At 36.6% G+C, this 18,451-nt stretch overlaps 1 protein-coding gene across 5 annotated transcripts in view; it reads right to left on the reverse strand.

Moving 5' to 3' along the window:
- TAFA5 (TAFA chemokine like family member 5) overlaps nucleotides 1–15,545 on the reverse strand; it is a 465,759-nt gene extending 450,214 nt beyond the window's left edge. For all 5 annotated transcript variants that reach the window (XR_014698557.1, XR_014698558.1, XR_014698559.1 and 2 more), the window contains exon 1: nucleotides 15,082–15,545. Coding sequence is in view for 1 of the 5 variants with exons in the window: in XM_084537949.1 (XP_084394075.1) it covers nucleotides 15,082–15,193 (112 nt within the window). In the remaining 4 variants the exon portion in view is untranslated. The remainder of the gene's footprint in view (nucleotides 1–15,081) is intronic.
- Between the last annotated feature and the right edge of the window lie 2,906 nt (nucleotides 15,546–18,451).

Genomic DNA, 18,451 nt, shown 5'->3' on the forward strand with positions numbered 1-18,451 from the left:
AATTGCTGTTGCCAATAGGTTGTTAGAAAAATATTAGCAAAACACTTAAAATGTATTAATACTCAGAAGATTTTCAAATAATTATCAACTTGAAAATGAATAAAAAGATATAAACTATTCACAAATACCAGCAGTTAAGAATACACAATTCCATCTAAAAATAAATTCTCCAGTCACTCACACACTACAGTAGTTACCTAATGTATCAGGAAACCATTGAAAAGGGAGCCTTGAAGTATAAACACAAAGCAACCACTTAGTCCCTTTCTGTCATTTTCCTTCTTTTACTGCAAGTTTTAGCAACGTGATCAATAAAACAAGAGAATCTGAATTATTATGCTTTTTGCCATAATTTTTCTAAGTGGAGAATTACGTACTTGAGGAACAAAAGATGTACTCGGACTCAACAAAGATTAAGCTTTACCCTGTTCTTTCTACTCCCATGTCAATCAAGTGCAAGAAAATATCGATAACTTTTCCAACATCTTAATGAATGCATTGTTTTTTTGAAAAGAGGTCAAATCAATGATTTTCCTATAGAAAATACTGTCAGATTCTCTAAGTAGTGAAGTAACTGTTTTTTCATAAATGCAGTAACAAGACTTTGATCTTGAGTTTGAACATGTGCAGAAACGTACATCACATTTATTTAGCTCAGAAAGACTGTTCTTTGGATTACGACTGCTGACACCAGGTGTTAAAAGTAATAAACCATGCGACAGTCAGATCCACCAGCATTGGACATGTTCCCAGCTGCTGGCCAGTACTTGATCTCCTTTTTCTAAGCAAGGTATTCAAGAAAGTAATAAAAAACCCTCCTGTCTAACAACACCTGTCAGCTGGGCTTCAGACCAGGCTACTGGGCAGATAAAGCACCTGGGGCTCGGCTGGATGACCTCCTTGTTGGAGAGAGAAGAAGGAACAATCATATTCATCCTAACAGACTTGGCAGCTTTGGTACAACTGACCTCCAAATATTCCTACTTCTATCCCAAAGACAGCTGCAGAGGGTAAACAGTAATAGCTTGAAATGACTTGGGTCATTTTTCTCACACCAAACTCATGAGACTAAAGGGTTTTTTTTTTGTTTGTTTTTGTTTTTGTTTTTTGTTTTGTTTTGTTTTGTTTTTCCCTTTATCATCTTCAGCCTCACAATGATCATACTCATCCTAGATCCTGATGATGAATAAATAGATCTAGAGTGCTAACACTAAAGCACACACACAATATTCAACTCAATCCTGTGCTGAGGCTGAAGGAAAGCTGTTTAAAAAAGAACCTGCCTAAATAAACTGGTAAAAACTGAATACAGGAAGGCCAAAAACGATGCTGGAAGCTTGACCGAACTGCTCTAAAAAACAAATTCTCTGCAATTACTCTGATTTACAAATACGTTTGTCTCTGTGCTAATAAAAAAAGAGTATCCCCTCAAGTTTCAAGATTTGCTGGAATTCGCCTGTTTTTCAGTCATGGGTTGAGCACAGTGAAGCAGTTACTTATAACTCTGTATTTGTAATGGTTGCATGGAAGGAAGAGAGAACTGTGATTTTATGCAGAAATGAAGCTCCAAGCAGGACAAAATTCAAAAGCCCATGCTCAGCAACAGAAAACAATCAGCAAGCAATAAAAACCTGTACAAAGTCCGGTTCAAACTTTCAAATGCCTACACTGGTCTGTAAAAGGAACTTTAGTGTCATTGTCATCCCAAGAAAGCCATTAGGTTTGACATTCTTGATAATGAAGTACAAGAAAAAGACAATATTAGCATCATTCTGATACTATTTCACACAAGATTAATAGAATAAAATACAGAAAAAATATTCAATTTACCCTCAAGCTCATCTCTTTCACAGAAGGAAGAAAGATTCCTATACATGAATTGAGCTATTTATTCTACAAAAGAGACGGACATACTTGTTGGCAGTGTTTTATGAACCTGAAAGGTAACGGGGCCCATAAAACTCCGTGACACTTGTTTTTGAGCTTCACAAAATTAGAATGTATACCTCATATTTGAAGTGTCAAAAAAAAAATACTTTCTTTTGCATGATTCATTTACCAGACAAATATTCTTCTCATAAGAACTTTTGCTATAGAATTTACTCACTTCTCTTTAAAAAATAATAGTTTAATTTACTTGACATAAGAAGTCTCTCAAAAAGAAAAATAACAGCTGCACTATGCCTGTCCTGGAAAACAAACAAAAAAAAAAACAACCACTCTTCTGTTTTACTGAAAACTTACATAGGAAATGCATTTACATTTAGAAACATATCACTAGTGCAAGATCAATATTTATTGAAAAACGAGGGTCATCCTACATAAATCTGCTTTTCATTTGTAAAGAAAGTAGTCAGGCAAGGGAGAAAAAAAGTATACTATAAAATGAGGCTTGTGCTTATTCTAAAAACAGTCAGAATCACTCTCTAAAAGGAACATTCTGGAGAGAAAAAAAAAAAAAAAAAAAGAATTAGCCCAACATAAACATGAAGAGTTGCTCATATTTTATCATTATGTATTTAACAGTAAACAAAACAACATTTTAAGAGTGATACCTCAAAACCCCCTTTAAGATTTTTTTTTTTTTTTTTTTTTTTTTTTTTAAGTGTATATTGAATTCAAATACAAGAAGTACCAATGTAATAGCCAGGCTTGAAAAAAGTAGAGTTTGGTAGATATTTTGACAGTGCTTGCATGAATTTATGTTGTGGAAGCTATTCTTCCTTTGTTAGCTTCACCAGCTCAGACAGTCATGCAAACATCCAATGTATTTTTTCACCATTAGTCATTTTAAATTAGAGTTCAGGTTAAAAAAAAAAAAAAAAAAATCTTTTCACCATTAAATCCCTTTCATTATCTGCAGTTGATTTAAAAGGAGTCTTTTCACGTGGTTATACACAATAAATCATTCCTCATCTTGTCTACTTAAACCTGCTAAAAATACTTGTTTTCAGGATATAAACATTATGGTCATTTTCTTGGAATAATATCAACTGACATGCAGCTTTTACATACATCAAGCAACGTTTTTTCTTTGTCTGATTACAGTTCAATAACAGCTTCTTTCAATGTGTGGAAGCTGTGGGGAACTGGGTGTCAGCTTCTTCTCACAGATAACCAGTGATAGGACTAAAGGGAACGGCCTCAAGTTGCTCCAGGGGAGGTTTATGTTGGAAATTAGGTTGGAAATTTTCTTCTCAGAAAGAACAGTCAGGCATTGGAACAGGTTGCCCAGGGAAGTGGCAGAGTCAGTGTCCCTGGGGGTATTCAAAGAAATGTTGGACATTGTGCTTAGAGATATGTTTAGGGGCAGACAGTGATAGTAGGGGGATGGTTGGACCAGATGATCTTAAAAGTCTTTTTCAACCTTAATGATTCTATGATCCTATGAAAGCAAGCATATCTTTCTTGTCACCATGGTATTTTATAAAGCTAGGTGTTGTAACGGTCGATAAACTGCCTGGCTGAGATTCCAACAGTGCCAGTATGTTGGTGTGTTGTGTAGGAATGTCAGCTTTTCCAGTCTCTCAACTAAAGTACTACCAATGCAGGGAACTAATGTTTTGATGGTTTATAACAGCTTTAATTTCTTGCATGTTCTTGCATTGTGCAAGTATGGAACTGAAAGTTCTTTCCTTCTGCAGGTTCTTTACCAGCAGTAATGTTTTAGACCCAGGGGCCTCTGGGAAAGATGCTAGGACACACACAAACCACTACCTGAAAGTAAGTTCTGAATTCAGCTCAGCTTTCTTTAAATGATTTGCAGCCATAAATATATCTAATGCCCTATAAAACAATAAAGCTATTTATCATACCGTCCCAGAAAGAACAAACCGCTGTTATCAATATTTAAAGTGTTCTCCTATGACATTGCAGGAAAGCCACAGAAGAAAAAAATATATATATATTTATTTACCGATCAAACTATTCCTCAATAAAACAAAGTTACTCTTCTCAAAGATTCTAGACAAGATCTAAGATATAATAGCTTCATTTCAAATGGCGCAAAACTAAAATTGATTCAAAGTATCATGTGGCTTAATTGTATCTGTATCCATGTGTTTATCTAATCAATCAATCCCTGGATGAAGGTAAGATAAAAAAGCAATCAACATACAAAAAAGCCGAAGTATGAAGTCACATTATTATTATTATTTTTTTTTTAAGGGCAGAATTTTCTCCAGCAGTTCTGTCACACAGCTTTGTTTTGAAAGGCTCATTGACAGTGTTTCTTTAAAAATCGACAAAGTCAGCACATTCAAGATAAAATCTAGGTTCCAGTTCTTTTCAGTACGTCAAAAGCAAAATTAACAATTTTATTTTCTGTCCTTTTTTTTTTTTTTTTTTTAAATGCACTTTTCTTTTTTCTTCTAAGGTCTCATTCCCTGGAAGAAAATTCATGGGATTGTATTTCTTTTTCAGAAGGGAAAAAAAAAAAAAGAATTAAGAGATCTCGGAAAGAGTTATATTTTGCTACATTCAGATGCAATGCTACATCCTAAGTATAAATATGTGCATTTATAGAAATATACACAGTCCAACAAGTCCCCCCATCCCCCCCCCCAAAAAAAAAAAAAAAAAAAAAAGAGAAGAATAAAACAAAGCAAAGCAACAACATAAAATGAGTTGAAAGCATACTTTACAAACATTGCTCTTCAACGCAGGTCTGGAGTTTTCATTCCATATGCTTTATATGACCAATGAGATTATTTGAGAGTGAAAGTATATTCTTCCTTAAGAGCTCAGTTCTGTCACATCTTTTGCTTTAATTTACTTTTAACATAATTTAGAATGACAGAACAGAAAATAAAATCTAATTTTAGATTTATTATATTCTCTGTGCTTTATTAACACCGGCAGTTTACTAAATTGTAATAAGGTATATACATGCAGAATGATCACAGAGTTTACAAGTGGACTCAGAGAACATGATGCATGTGAAAGAAAAATAACCAAGCCCAATTCTCAAATCTCTGCAGGGCTAGCAGTTGGGAGAAAAAACCTCTACACATAAATCAAGTTAATTTGTTTGATAAGTCACTAGCAAGACAACGTGATTCACACAGCTGTATTTGTCAGACCTAGTAATAGACAAAGCACTTCAAAAAGCGGCAAGACAAATAGCTGAGCCAATTCACCTGACCTTAGTTAAGAAAAATAAAGCAAAATTGAAAAATGTAGAAAAATTATTTCTCTATGCTATAACAGCTCACTAAATTCTAAAAGGAGTTTTCAGACATCGGTTATTACAAGCAACAAAAGGAAAGGCGGTGAAATATACCTTATTAGAGTGCATTCTCAATAACGTAGGAAATATTTTCTTGTTTTTTACAATATTGGTCTGTGATGGAGATGACAGATATAGAAGTTTCAGGGGCTTAACTCAAAGTAGTTACTTCATTTTTGTTTGAATCTTATATTAAGACTTCAGGAGGAAAAGATTACCTTCAGTCTGTGAAATTCAGGATTCTGGAGCACATCCCTTTTGTCTATATAGAGATAAATTATCTGAGAAAACATTAAGCAATGATTCCTAGTGTAACATCTGCTCAATATGATATCAGTCTTATAAAGGCAATGTAATATTTGGCTCAAATAATATACTGGCTATACTGGCTTACCTATATTTCTGTCAAATGTCAAAACATAAAAAGATAAGGATTAAGCTGTTTCATAGCTTTTGAAATGCCACCAACCCAAGCATTATAAATTGTTTTCAAACTAATTCATTGGAATTGCGTCTGAAACATTTGTGTCTTAAATCCATTCATTGTAATTACAAGTGGCAGTTCATGCAACTTGTAATCACCCTGAGAGTCTGTGGCAACACTTTACAGAACTCTGCAAAAGCATGGGAAAAGGAGCCCATGCACAACCATTAACTGCTAAAAAGTCTGTTCAGTAAGGCATTCTCAATAAGATTATATTAAAAATAATGGCATTTATAGAGAGGATTAAGGTAGGGATATCTAGCTATACATGAAACAAAACCAGATTTGCCCTGCTTTTAGACAAAAAATGTCCATGAACAAACTACTGTGAAGATATACACCACAGAAAAAGACAAAAAATAGCAAATAGCAAAAAAAAAATAGATTTCTTGGTTGAATGATCCCCTCAAAAGAATGAGGTATAGGAGACAACAAAACTCTCCAGACAAAGTTATTTACAATAAAGAATGTAGAATTGGAGGAACCACTTTGGTAGAGCCTAATTGGTTGAATCACCATCCCTGGAAGTATTTAAATATGTTTATGTATATATTATGTATATATTTTAAATATATGTATACATATTTTTAGAGGTAGAGCTTTGTGATATGGTTTAGTGGAGGACTTATTAATGTTAGGTCAGTGTTGGACTAGGTGATCTTGGAGGCCTCTTCCAACCTAAATGATTCTGTGATTCCACACCAAAGATAATGACATAACGTAAACTTCTTTCATAAATTGAATTTGGTTACCAGGTCAGGGGAGAGAAGGAAGAACAGGAGGAGTTGAGGTGGTGGCACTTCAGTGCTGTGAACTTGTACCTGTTCTAACATTCAAGACAAGCATTCCTAATCTTCTTCGTCCCTGCAACATATATATACACACATTGTTCATCTCCAAACATTTTCTTAACTAATTAACTCATTTAAACTGCCTGCTAGTGAATCATACTATGAAAGGTTGCAAGGTGCAAAAGCATTTAATATTATTTTCTGTGGAACAGGCCTAAAAATGAGAAAAACAGAAGTAGAAGTTTACAAACTTTGGTACAGTGATCTAAATTTCACCTAGTTTCCAACTTCGTGAGGAAAGAGTATTTTTAGAGTGCCTAGAATGTGAAAATACTGGCAATAAAACTGGAGTATTTACAGTAAGGTAAAACACATTGCAAAAAAAAAAAAAAAAAGTTCAGGATACAAGCTGTTTGCAAAGATGTCATCAGAAAATCCCAGTAATTTATGCCAACTACATCTTTGAATTTGTAAAAGTCCATTGCTGCAGTAGTTCAAAATCTTGACCTACAGTCTTAATAGATCTTCATTACAAAGCTTTTCTACACTTTTTCTTCAGAAATACTGAGACAGTTATTTAACTTTGACTTTGAAAGGAGACCATGGTAAAGGCTGTTGACAATACTGCAGAAATCTTAAATAAGGAAAGATCAGTCTTATTCAAAGGGGATCAAATGTGTGTTTGCCAAGTGTTTTAACCCAACAGGATCTGAGTTCCAGAACACATGTGTTAGGTTATCGGCTCTAATTAGAAAAAACAAACAGGAGGACATCCATGGAAAATCTTTAAATGAAATCTTAAAAGGATCATTAACCACACGTTAGGATCTGTAAGGACATACTAGGTCAAATGCCTTATAGAAGGTAATTTCAGGAGAACTACCACCCCTAAATAACATTCAGTGAGAACAATTTCTAAAGCCTCTTAGTTTTATTTTAAATATTGATGTTCTTTTTACCGTGCACACAAACAACTAAACACTTCTATACTCATTTCAAAGTGAATGTTCAATAAAGTGCTACTGATAGTGTGTACTGAAAGAATTCTAGAACAGCTTGGTGTTATTTTTCACTAAAATAATTTTCAGGATGAACTAATATAGTAATCTGAGTTAAATTCAGCAAATGATTTTAGATTTTTATAATTCAAACCTATATCCAGACCTACTTTGGAATATGTTCACTCAAAAAAAAAAGTCACATTTCCTTCAGGTATTACAAAGGAAAAGCATATATTCAAGGTTTGATTTCATATAAAATCCATTTTGATTCAACAAAAAGAGAAAACTGAACCCTTCCAGTAACACCAGAGAATGCTATCAGTAGCACATGACCTCTCACAATGTCTGTTATGCTCACATGTAGATTAGTTTAAAGGGAGATAACTGGAAGTGCCAGAAGTCACTGGTCCCCCGACATTTCTATATTTCTGCCTTCAACCAAACCATTTAAAGCGAAGTGCAGAAACTTAGCTTAGACTCACTTCTATCATTTGGCTTAACTGTTCTGCCAAACTTTGCACTAGTGTAGTTAAGTGAAAAAACAAATATTTCACTAGGAGGGATTTAGAGTATTGAAAGTGATGCAGACATCTGGGGTTAACAGTATCTCACATTGTCAGAGCAGCATCTCTTAGAACCCATTTGTCAATATTGGTGTTGTAAGATAATCAGAAAAAAAAGTCCTAAGAGGTAAGAGCCACCATAAGTTACACTGATAAACAAGCACACAATACAAATTCCCTTTTATTTTTTGATAGAATATTGAAACCAAACTTTCTGGTTTTCCCCATACCTGGGGATTTCTAGTTTCTGTAAGAATTAAGGGCCTCTCTCTCCTTGATAATACAGCTTTGTTAGCAAACAAAACCAGTGGATTCTACCCAGCTCTACTTTTCTTGAGTAGAGCTGGTCATTGCAGTTCTACTACGCAATCAAAGAAGATCAGGAATCAGCCCAACCAACATAACTTGCAGTTTGCAATGTTAACAGTCTCTTTGGCGTACTGCTCTGGGCTTTTGTTCAGTCTTTGGTACACAAAAAGCAAACAGACCACATCTGTTAACAGTGCTCAGGAATTAACCTCTACACACAACAAACAAGGACTAAAGACAGAGGCAGCCCCTGTTCTGGACCCTCAAAACACTAAGCAGAACAATAGTGTCGTATCTCAAATTGCTACTTTCTGTGATAGGCAAAGACAGAAGGAAGCTTTATTTTGGCAGGTATACAATTCTAGAAATAGGATAGGATTCCACCCTATTACCCTATTCTCCTGTTGGAAGAGTGGGAGCTGCCAGTGGTGGAGGGCAAGGGGATCAGTTAGTTGAAAGTACATGTTAACTCGAGCTAAAAGAGAGTGAAGTTGATAAGTCATATCAACTTACAGCCTTTAAGGGAATGGTAACCACAAGAAAAATCACAGAAAAAGGTCTCTAGGAATTTGTTGGTGTTTTCCCCAACAGCAGCACATCATTTGGCAAAATAAATAGCATTTTGTTTGAGAGAAGTAACTTCTTTATTGGTGCACCGGGCAAAAGGTGCTTAAGAAGGCACTTAAAAAAGGGCTGGGAGATGTAAAACATGGAATGATGTTGAGTAATAAGCTATTACTCAGGAAAGAACCCCCAAGGTAGGCAAGATACTTTCCTGTTGTCTGAAAGCAATCAAGTATTTAAAGGAAAGCATTAAAAGAAACAGACTATACAAAGTCTAAAATAAGACATAAGCCATGAAGTCTTTAGATCATCACTTGAATGCACAACCCTCCACAATTATGCCTGCAACTCCTGTACTGTAGTCAAAGTCCATTCATTGGCAAATACACACAAGATCTTTGAAATAAACCTCTACAAGAAAAAAATACTGGAAAATGCACTCTAAGTATGGTTCATATTTCCAAATTGTCACTACACTATTTGTAGGGCTGACATAAAAGTATAGCACTCTGAAGACTTCCCAAAGCTTCTACAATAAGCAGGCTTGCAGTGTAACTTCCCCTTAAACAGATCAAACATAACAAATCCTCATCCCAATGGCAGAACAATACACCTGGGTATGAGCCTACACATTAAAACTTTCTTTGAGTTTAGCAACAAAGAATATGCAGACCAGGAAGTTTATGGTTAATCACCACTGTCTAGATTTTTCTATGCATTTTACACTCTCATCCATAGTTCAGTATCCAAGTGCATTCTTGAATTATTGACGGTATTCAAGGCATAACTTTGATGAGCATGTATTTGGCGTGTCAGACGCTAGACTAGTTGTTTCACATAAGAGCCTTATGTTTAGAGTATTCACTAGGAAAGCAGGAGACCTAAAATAAATTACATCTGAAAACCAAGAGATTTCATATCTCCTGCATCTAGAAAAGAAGAATGAGTGGGAGAACACCCCAGACTAATCTCAGTTAATTTCTGTTCACTGTTCTTCTTCAGTAGTCACTAAGCAAAAATGAAAGATCAACAGGGCCCCAAGTGAAAGAATCTCTCACATATTTGCACACTTGTCCAGAGCAAAGGTGCTCTACTGCATTCACCAAATACTGTTTTTGCAGTATATCCTCTGAAAAATATAGTATACTGCATAAGGAGAGAGGAAAATAAATCTTGATCTCTCCTACAACCCTACTAGGGTTCTAGGAGAATGGAGAATTCTATGCCATAGATTTAATTAAAAATATCCCACTGTTTCTAGTTTTTCTCTGTTTCCCATTGTACCTACCTGTGTACTTGCATGGAGGTAGTAGTTATCAGAATTCAAATATACTTGAGAAATTTTAAATATTGATTATTCAACCTTAAAGGTTTAAATTCAAAAATAAAAGCAATAAAAATACATTTATTTTGTTGATGCCAATAACCTTATGTAAAGATCATCTGGACAGACTGCAGCATAACTGGTCAGACAACCTCAATGTCAGTTTGGTACTCACACTGACAAATAATGGTGCATTGTAAAGGCCACAAAGACTATACCAAAGGTTTTAATTTAAAATAAATAAATAAATAGCTTTCTTTAAAAAAAAAAAAAAAAAAAAAAAAGCAGATACTTTATAAAGAAACAAAATTTTAATATCTTGCTTTTCTTATTTAATGTCGCAAAAGATTAATTTTCATTTCTATACACCAACTAGACTGAAACAAAGTTTGAATTATTACTCTTGCTCTATGTCACATTAATTCTGAGTGCAGAGTTTTGGAAAAATACAAGCACAGTAATTCTTGTAGAAAAACTAATAAAACTACAGATCTGTTGTACAGATTTATTAATCTTTTTCATTTGTAAAAAAAAAAAAAAAAAAAAAAAAAGGAGAAAGAGATCTGAATGATATAGGGTCAGTAATAACAGCTGCAGCCCTTCATTCAGAGGTGACTTATTTGCAGTAGTCTTTGATTTCTAGACAACAAGTAATTCCAGAAGAGGATGATGAAAAGGTATTTCTCAAGTGAGCAGTGTCTACTCTACATATAACAATATGAATTCAATCTAGGATGAGATTATATATATATGAATATATATATACACACACACATGTATATATGTATATATATGTATATATATACACACTAATATATATATAAAGAATTATCTTCATTTTGAATGGTACCAAAGTCTTTCAGATTTTTATTTATTTATTTATTTTTTATTTGTGCTAAGGGCTTGATTTATCAATAGCATGAATGAACTTGTACTTTTAATGCACAATTGTATTGGTACATGAAATATTCTGCATTTTGATAATTAAAAAAAATAATCTAGATGTTCATTACTTCGCATAAATACTGGGCCTTACATTGCTCTCTTTGAAGCATAACATTTAAAACATGAAGGTGAACTTTCCAAGTACTGCTTGCTTTTGATACTGCCTTTAAAAGTATGACTTTAATAGACCAGCAAAGCCTATAACACCACAGGGGTGTAATGTTCTATTCCTAAAGCTTTCAAAACAGTACAAAATATGGAAAGTCAAAAGCTCACAACAGCGATAACTTTAGTAAAGCTGAATCATTTGTTGTTTAAAAAGTCATTATTTACATATTAAAAGGACCTCTGTATTTTCAGCCAAGCTAACTGAATAAATGCACTAAAAATTGATTCTGAATCAAACACATCATTTGGATTTCTGATGTAGTATACATCTGTGATATCATAGATTTTTTTTCTTACTTTGGTTGAACTTTCTAACATGGAAAAAAAGATGTAAAACTCAGTTAGAAAAGAAGAAAAAAGAAAAAAAGCAGTTCAGTGTACCTTCACAAAATTAAGACAGTAACTGAAAGAATTCATTTCAGGTACTTCTGTGCGGTCTACTACTGACCATTAAACAAGTATGTCTGGGATCCAAAATTACCACAGCTCCTAACTCTGAATTGCAACTGAAGGTGTTCCCCCTTCTATTAGGATAGCCTATCTAGACTGTTTTTGCATTTTCTGATGCTTCTGGTAAGTAAACCAACTCCTTGGTAGTCATGCAAGTGGACTTTGTATATAAACATCATAATTTACTACTTCACATTTGCCTTCCCTCGTTGAGAACCTACCAAATAGAACCACTTTTCTTTGGCAGATTACATTCTATTCATCACTATAGCAACTAACCTAACTGATTCGATGCAGGTTTCTCTTCCTACCATAGGATGGAGCCACTATCCCTCACTATAATCTAAACATTTAAGAAATAAAAAGCGATTTGACAAAGAACATAATTGTGCTTCAGAAACTGAAGTATAAATTAAAGTCTAATGGACTGTACACATACAGCCAGAAAAGGCTTTATAACTATCTGTTTAGCTATCAGTTGGAACTCAGGAGTATGGTGTTTACTAGATGCTCCCAGTAACAGGGACAACTATTGAACAACAAATACATTCCCATAAACAAAAGCTACACAAAGTAATTAGGGGAAGAAATATCTATATAACTGATTCAGGAAAAAGCTTTGTCTGACTACTATATTAAAAACTAAAATAAGCAAGGTAAATCTAAAGTTTTATTTATAATACTATAAAAAAGTTCTGATTTTTTTTTGAGCTACAGAGTTTGATGTAAATATTGTAAAATGATACAGTGAGAGATAATAAGATGAGGTTCCTGCTATTACTTTAATAATAGATTTTTTTTTTTTTTTTTTTTTTTTTAATATGTCTGCTTTATATATGAAATATAAGTCAGTATACTTCCATATACTTGAGTATAAGGTGTATAGAAAAATACAAAACACCTTACCTGGTCAGGTGGTTTTCCTTTACTTTATATGAAATACTGAGAAGCTGTTACTCTTAAAATGTAACTAGTTGTCATTTCCCACACCCCTGCTATGCTTTTTCTAGAAAAATAAGGCATCTAATGAAATAAAAATTGAATAAGCAAGATCACTATGTGATTTTGAGAAGAAATCAAAAATTTTGAAGTACTATTTTACCTAGAAAGAGCTGCACTTCTTTTTTATTATTATTATTTTTTAGACATCCTCAGCCTTTCCACAGAGCAAAAAATGTTTTTGCAATTTTTTAAATACTACAGCTAGATGAAATGTTCATGGTGCTTCATTAACATTTGGAATTGCAGTTGTCAAATCAGTGAAACATTGCATAAATGGTGGAGTGTTTTGACACTGCATATTTTAAGCTGTATGGTGTTTTTTTCAGCACTATATGACATGAAGATCGTACTACATTTTTCAGGAACATCAACGATGCTGGCTGAGAGAAGTAATTAGGAACTGGCCACTCAGACACAACAGAAATTGTCTTCATATTAGCAGCTAACATCTACATTGTTCAGCATCAGTAAACAATGCCAAAAATAAAGAACAAGATGTAACAATTCAAATGAATAACTTCACTTCTTAAAACCCAAGATGTCAGACCTCTCATCACTGAATAGAGGTGATCAGTCAGAGTTTATGGTTAACCCCTTCTGATGCTACGCTTAGAGAAGATATATTCAGAGAACAATTCTTATCATCTCATAAAAAGCCTAGGACTCTCCAGAGATTTCTAACACAAATTAAAGAAAATATTTTGCATTGCTATCATTCAGCTGAATTCCCTTTGCACTTGCATCCTCTAATATGCTTTTACTGAAGCATATCTCTCAGTATGAATATCTCTCAGTATGAATATAAATTCTTTTAAATATACATGTTGTTTAGTATAGCCTCCATATTAACATATTGAATATGGCATTATGTACAAAATGAAATTATTTAAAAGTGTGGCCTGTTTGATATGATTTTTAATGAGAAGTGTAATGCAAAATGTGTTAAATTACAAGAAGTAATTACAAAATATGCTATTCCTTTTGGAATAAGCCTCTTTCACTGTTGTCAGTACTAGTCCCTATAACATGCAAAGAAGTGAATTAGAGGTTTTCTTGGGCAATTACAATCTTTTAATTCAGAAAAAGAAAAAAAAAAAAAAAAAAAAAGAATTGGAGAATATGATACAGTTGGAGGCAATGGAATAGAGGGCTAAGAAATGCAGCAGGCATGCTCCTGAAAACCAGAATTCATTTCCTAGTCATCATAACCACCACTTATTACAGCCCGACAAGACAAGCCTAGAGTAAAGTCTTTTATGCTACAGCAAAGGAAAGGAATGCACACTATGGGAAAATTAGAGCCCATATTCAACTCAGGTTGGGAAAATACAGAGTAGATTCACTCTGGCAAAGTTGTGCAGGCCCCTCTTGATAAATTACATTTTTTATTATTGTAGCATAGAAACATTTTTTTTTTTCCTCATTCTTCTTGTTGAAAAAATCTCATCCTGGTACTATAGACAAACTTGCATTTCACAGACATACAGACAATAATAGCTTTTATATCACACAGCTGCTTGAAAATTACACTTGCCGAGAAAATAAATAAATAAATAAAATTACGACCTTTAAAAGTATTAATATTCCAGGTACTTGACTCTTATAGATTTATCTGTAAATCAGTGTGATTGACAGACAATCTACCCACCCTGAAAAATAATATGCAAAACTCTACCAATAACCTGTGAAGCACCTCTAAAACTGATAGCATAGGCTCACTGAACTGTTGAGGATGCACTTAGGAAGTTCCAGAGCTTGCTCCAGTGCAATTTCACATTCAGAGGATCATGATGATCCCAGTAACGTAAAGACATCTGTCACTTGACTAAGTATGTTCTTCCTAAAGGAATTAACATAAAATATCTCCTGTTGATGGAATGTGGCCTGGAGTAGGAGTGTGTGTGTGTGTGAAGCAGTGCAGGGAAGAGCTGGTACTATCTGATAACAAACAGCGAGCACTGGGTCACTGTTACTGCAACTGAAAAGTTCATTCTTAAGATCCAGTAAGCATTCCTGATTGGAGTGGGAATGCCACATCCACAACCTAAAGGCACCTTATGTTCCCAAGAAACAGCAGTGCTAAAGTCGGTCTCCCTGCTTTACCGTGGGGGGAAAAGGGCCGAGGCAGTAAGCCTGAGGCACAGTACCTACGCCTGTCAGCCTCAGACCTCGGCCTCTGCCAGAAGCATCACCTCAGACAGGAAGGGCATGGATTTATGTCCAGGAAAAGCACCAGGACAAATATGTACTTACTGCAGTAAGCGATTAGTAGACTGGCCAGGATCATGATAGCCCAGAAAGTTGAGGACATGCTTGGCAAGGCGTTGGCATCTTTCCTGCTGCTTCTCCTGGGAGCTGGAGCCATTGAAGCCACTTCCCCAGAGGGGGAGAAAGTCAGACAGTTTCACCAGCCAGCTCTCCCGTTGACCGATGGCCTTTCTCCAAGCGTAATCCCAAAGGCAGGCATCTTCCACAGCCCCTCAGGAGCAACACGGTCCTGCTGCAGGTCCTCAGCAGCAACACGGTCCTGCTACAGGAAGCATCTTCCTGCCAGAAAGCCAAGGCGCCTCTGAAGCACGCAGGACTTCGGTGCAGCGGCCGCAGCCAGGCTTTCCTCCTGCCGCTGTGGCGATGCTCACAAGCGTGGCGGGCTTTATACAAACTCAGACACCCGGCGTGATGCTGAGCTTTGAGGATGTCCCACAGAAGAGCTTTTTTTTTTTTCTTTTTTTTTTTTTTTTTTTTTTTTTTCCCTCCTCCTTCTTCCTCCCCTCCTTGTTAATTTCCAGAAGTTGTCCCGCTAGCTTTTCTTCCCCCTCCCCCGGGAGAGGGGAACCTCCTCAGGAGGGCCCCGGGCCGAGGCGGGGCCGTGAGGGGCAGCCTCCTCCGCCCCACCGCCGCTTTAGGGCGCCCACCGCCTCACAGCGCACAGCGCCATGGCCGCGGAGGGCCGAGGGCACCTGGGCGCCCGCCGCCGCCCTCCGGCGAGGCACGGCTCCGCCGGTCAGCTCCGCGGAGGGCCGAGGGCGATCCCCCAGAGGAGGATGAAGGGGAGGACGGCAGTGGAGATGGGCGCTGCGTCCACCCGGTGGAGAACCCAGCCTGAGCTCCCCCCTCCGGCTGCTCCTGCTCTGGGAGCTCCCAGCCGGACACTTTACAAAGGTCGGCGGGTGGGCGTCCTCCCCTCCCCGGCCACCGGCTCCGCTCGCAGGCTCTGCAGCTCGAGCAGCGCCGGTCCTTCAAGTAAAACGAAGGAGGAGGCGGGGGAGGAGGAGGAAGACGAGGAGGAGGGCGGTCACGCCCACAGGTGAAGAGCGCACGGAGCCGCCCTTCCCTCGGCCCCGCCGCCGGAGCCATCCCGGCCCGGCGTCTCCCCGCGGCTTTCCCCGAGGAGGGAAATGGGGGAGCCCTCAGGAGCCCTGAGACAGCATCTGGAAGGGAAGGGGCCCAGGGTCTCTTCTCTCCCCCTCACCTCCGCGGCTCGATGCCCCGCCCTGTCCCAGAGCAGCGGAGGGATGCATCGGTGTGAAACCCGGTCTAGGAGGTCCACCGGTGCTCAGTAGCCTTCAGGGTAATAATAAAGTGTACTCAGAGGGACCAGGTTGTTGAGCTTTTTCATTTGGAGTCTCCATGGTGATGTCCTCGAGTTAGTATTTGAAGTTCTGCATAAGGGAGTCACCTTAGGGTGCAGGTAGGGTTGGCAGAGTGGAAGAGGAGTTGGGCACAAAATATTCCAGACACATCCTCTGGTGTTTTGCTTGCATAATGAAAATACTTAAAAAGTAGACCCATGTTCCTCCAATAGTGACAGGTTTGTCTGATTGTTTGTCACTTCAATATATGAACCTCTAATTGTTTGAGTAGTGCATTATTTGCAAGGCAGAACTGTAGGGATATTTATTTATTTATTTATTTTAGTACGGCTGCACTTGACTGGACACTAGAAGCAAAGTTCCATTTTGCATCATGAGGACATTGTCAATGTGATCTCTTTGATTTCAGGTCTGATTATCTACCAGAGTGGTCTGCATCCTTAACTGGTAGGGCAGTAAGCTCATGTGTTCAAGTGTGCTTCAAAGAGATGAAGCTATAGATACCACTTTGGCATATGTACAACATGTGGCTTTTCTTCCCCTTATTTTCAGTGGAAATTTCTATTACAGTTAAAAATCAGAATGTAGCATTAAGGTAACATGATAAGCTTTATTCTCCACCTCCACGCCATTTAAAAGAGCATTTTATTATTATTTTGTATTTAGAGACTAAATCTTTGTAACACCTTCAATCCCTACTTAGACACTAGATTTTCTTTGTAAGTCAATATAAATTCCATACCTCCTTTGGTATCCTGAAGTATTACTTCAATTTGATGTTGTAAAGTACTATTGCATAATGAGTTTTTTAAAAGAACTGGACTTTCAAATTTCCTGTTCTCAGAACAGATATAAATAAGTATTAAGCAACAAAAATGTCTCAGCATGATGTGCTACTGTTCACAGCAATTCCAGGACTAACATGTAAATTAAACCATTTTCTGTATATAAGAAAAGAAATTTGATTTATATTAGACCTGCATGTATTGAACATACTGTTGACTGATATATTTTAACTATTGCAGAAAGGAGAAAAACACAAGTAGCTTGACAAGAGACATATAACATGGCATATAGATTAATAGATTTTAAAGCTACAGGGCATAGCTGCAACCGTATACAGGCTTCTATACCTTTTGGTAGGGTCTATAGAATTTTATAAAGTAAATCTTACATTTTACCCATTAAGTCATCGTTATACAAGAGGATTTCCCTTGGAAATACATCCAGCTTTCAGTCTGAGGAGTGGGAGTCATGATTTTTGTTCACCTAAATAAAGCCTGAAGCCTGATGCAGAAATGAAAGTATTGCTTTGCTAGTTCTGAAAATTGCCGTGGTTCACTTGAGACCAGGTTATCTCTACTGGCTGAGAACTACCCAGCTACTCAGAAAGTAAGGTACCGCTCACTGACAACAAGGATTACTGAGCTGGGGCCTTTGTGTTTCTATTCACATCCACCTGTAATATTTATTTATGTGAGTTATATTTATGTGAGTTATATTACTTTCTGATTTGTTTGTCAAAGGCAAGATAAGCCTTAAAACTCTGTAAAAATAAATTTATGTCACAGCTGCTTTGTTAGGAAGGTATATTCTTTAAGCCCCAGTAATGGTCTGCTTTTTCTTCTCTGTATTATATTGAGAAGTACCTCACTGAAGAGGGACATTACTCACAGACTAAAATTCTGCTTGGTGAAAGAGTGGCAGGATGTGACTTTAAATTAATATGCTTGCATATTTCCTGATGTGGTGAAATGGGGTGACATCACCCCACCGGTGGTGATTTTCAAGGAAAATGTGTGATGCCTAGTGACTCTAATGCCTACGTCTTCTTCCAACAAAGTCCCAGTATTCAGACCTTTGAGTAAACAGAGATGTAGAAACAATGATTAAACCCACAGACAGACGTCTGAAAGCAGATGTACCTTGAATAGGAAAACAGAAACCCACGTTAAAGGCTGTATATCAAAGAGAAATAAGCTCATTAGAAACCAGATTTATTCCCATACAATCAGGGACACAGATCTCTT

This window comes from Aythya ferina (genome assembly GCF_964211825.1).
Source record: "Aythya ferina genome assembly, chromosome: 1".
In the NCBI taxonomy this organism is placed as follows: domain Eukaryota; kingdom Metazoa; phylum Chordata; class Aves; order Anseriformes; family Anatidae; genus Aythya; species Aythya ferina.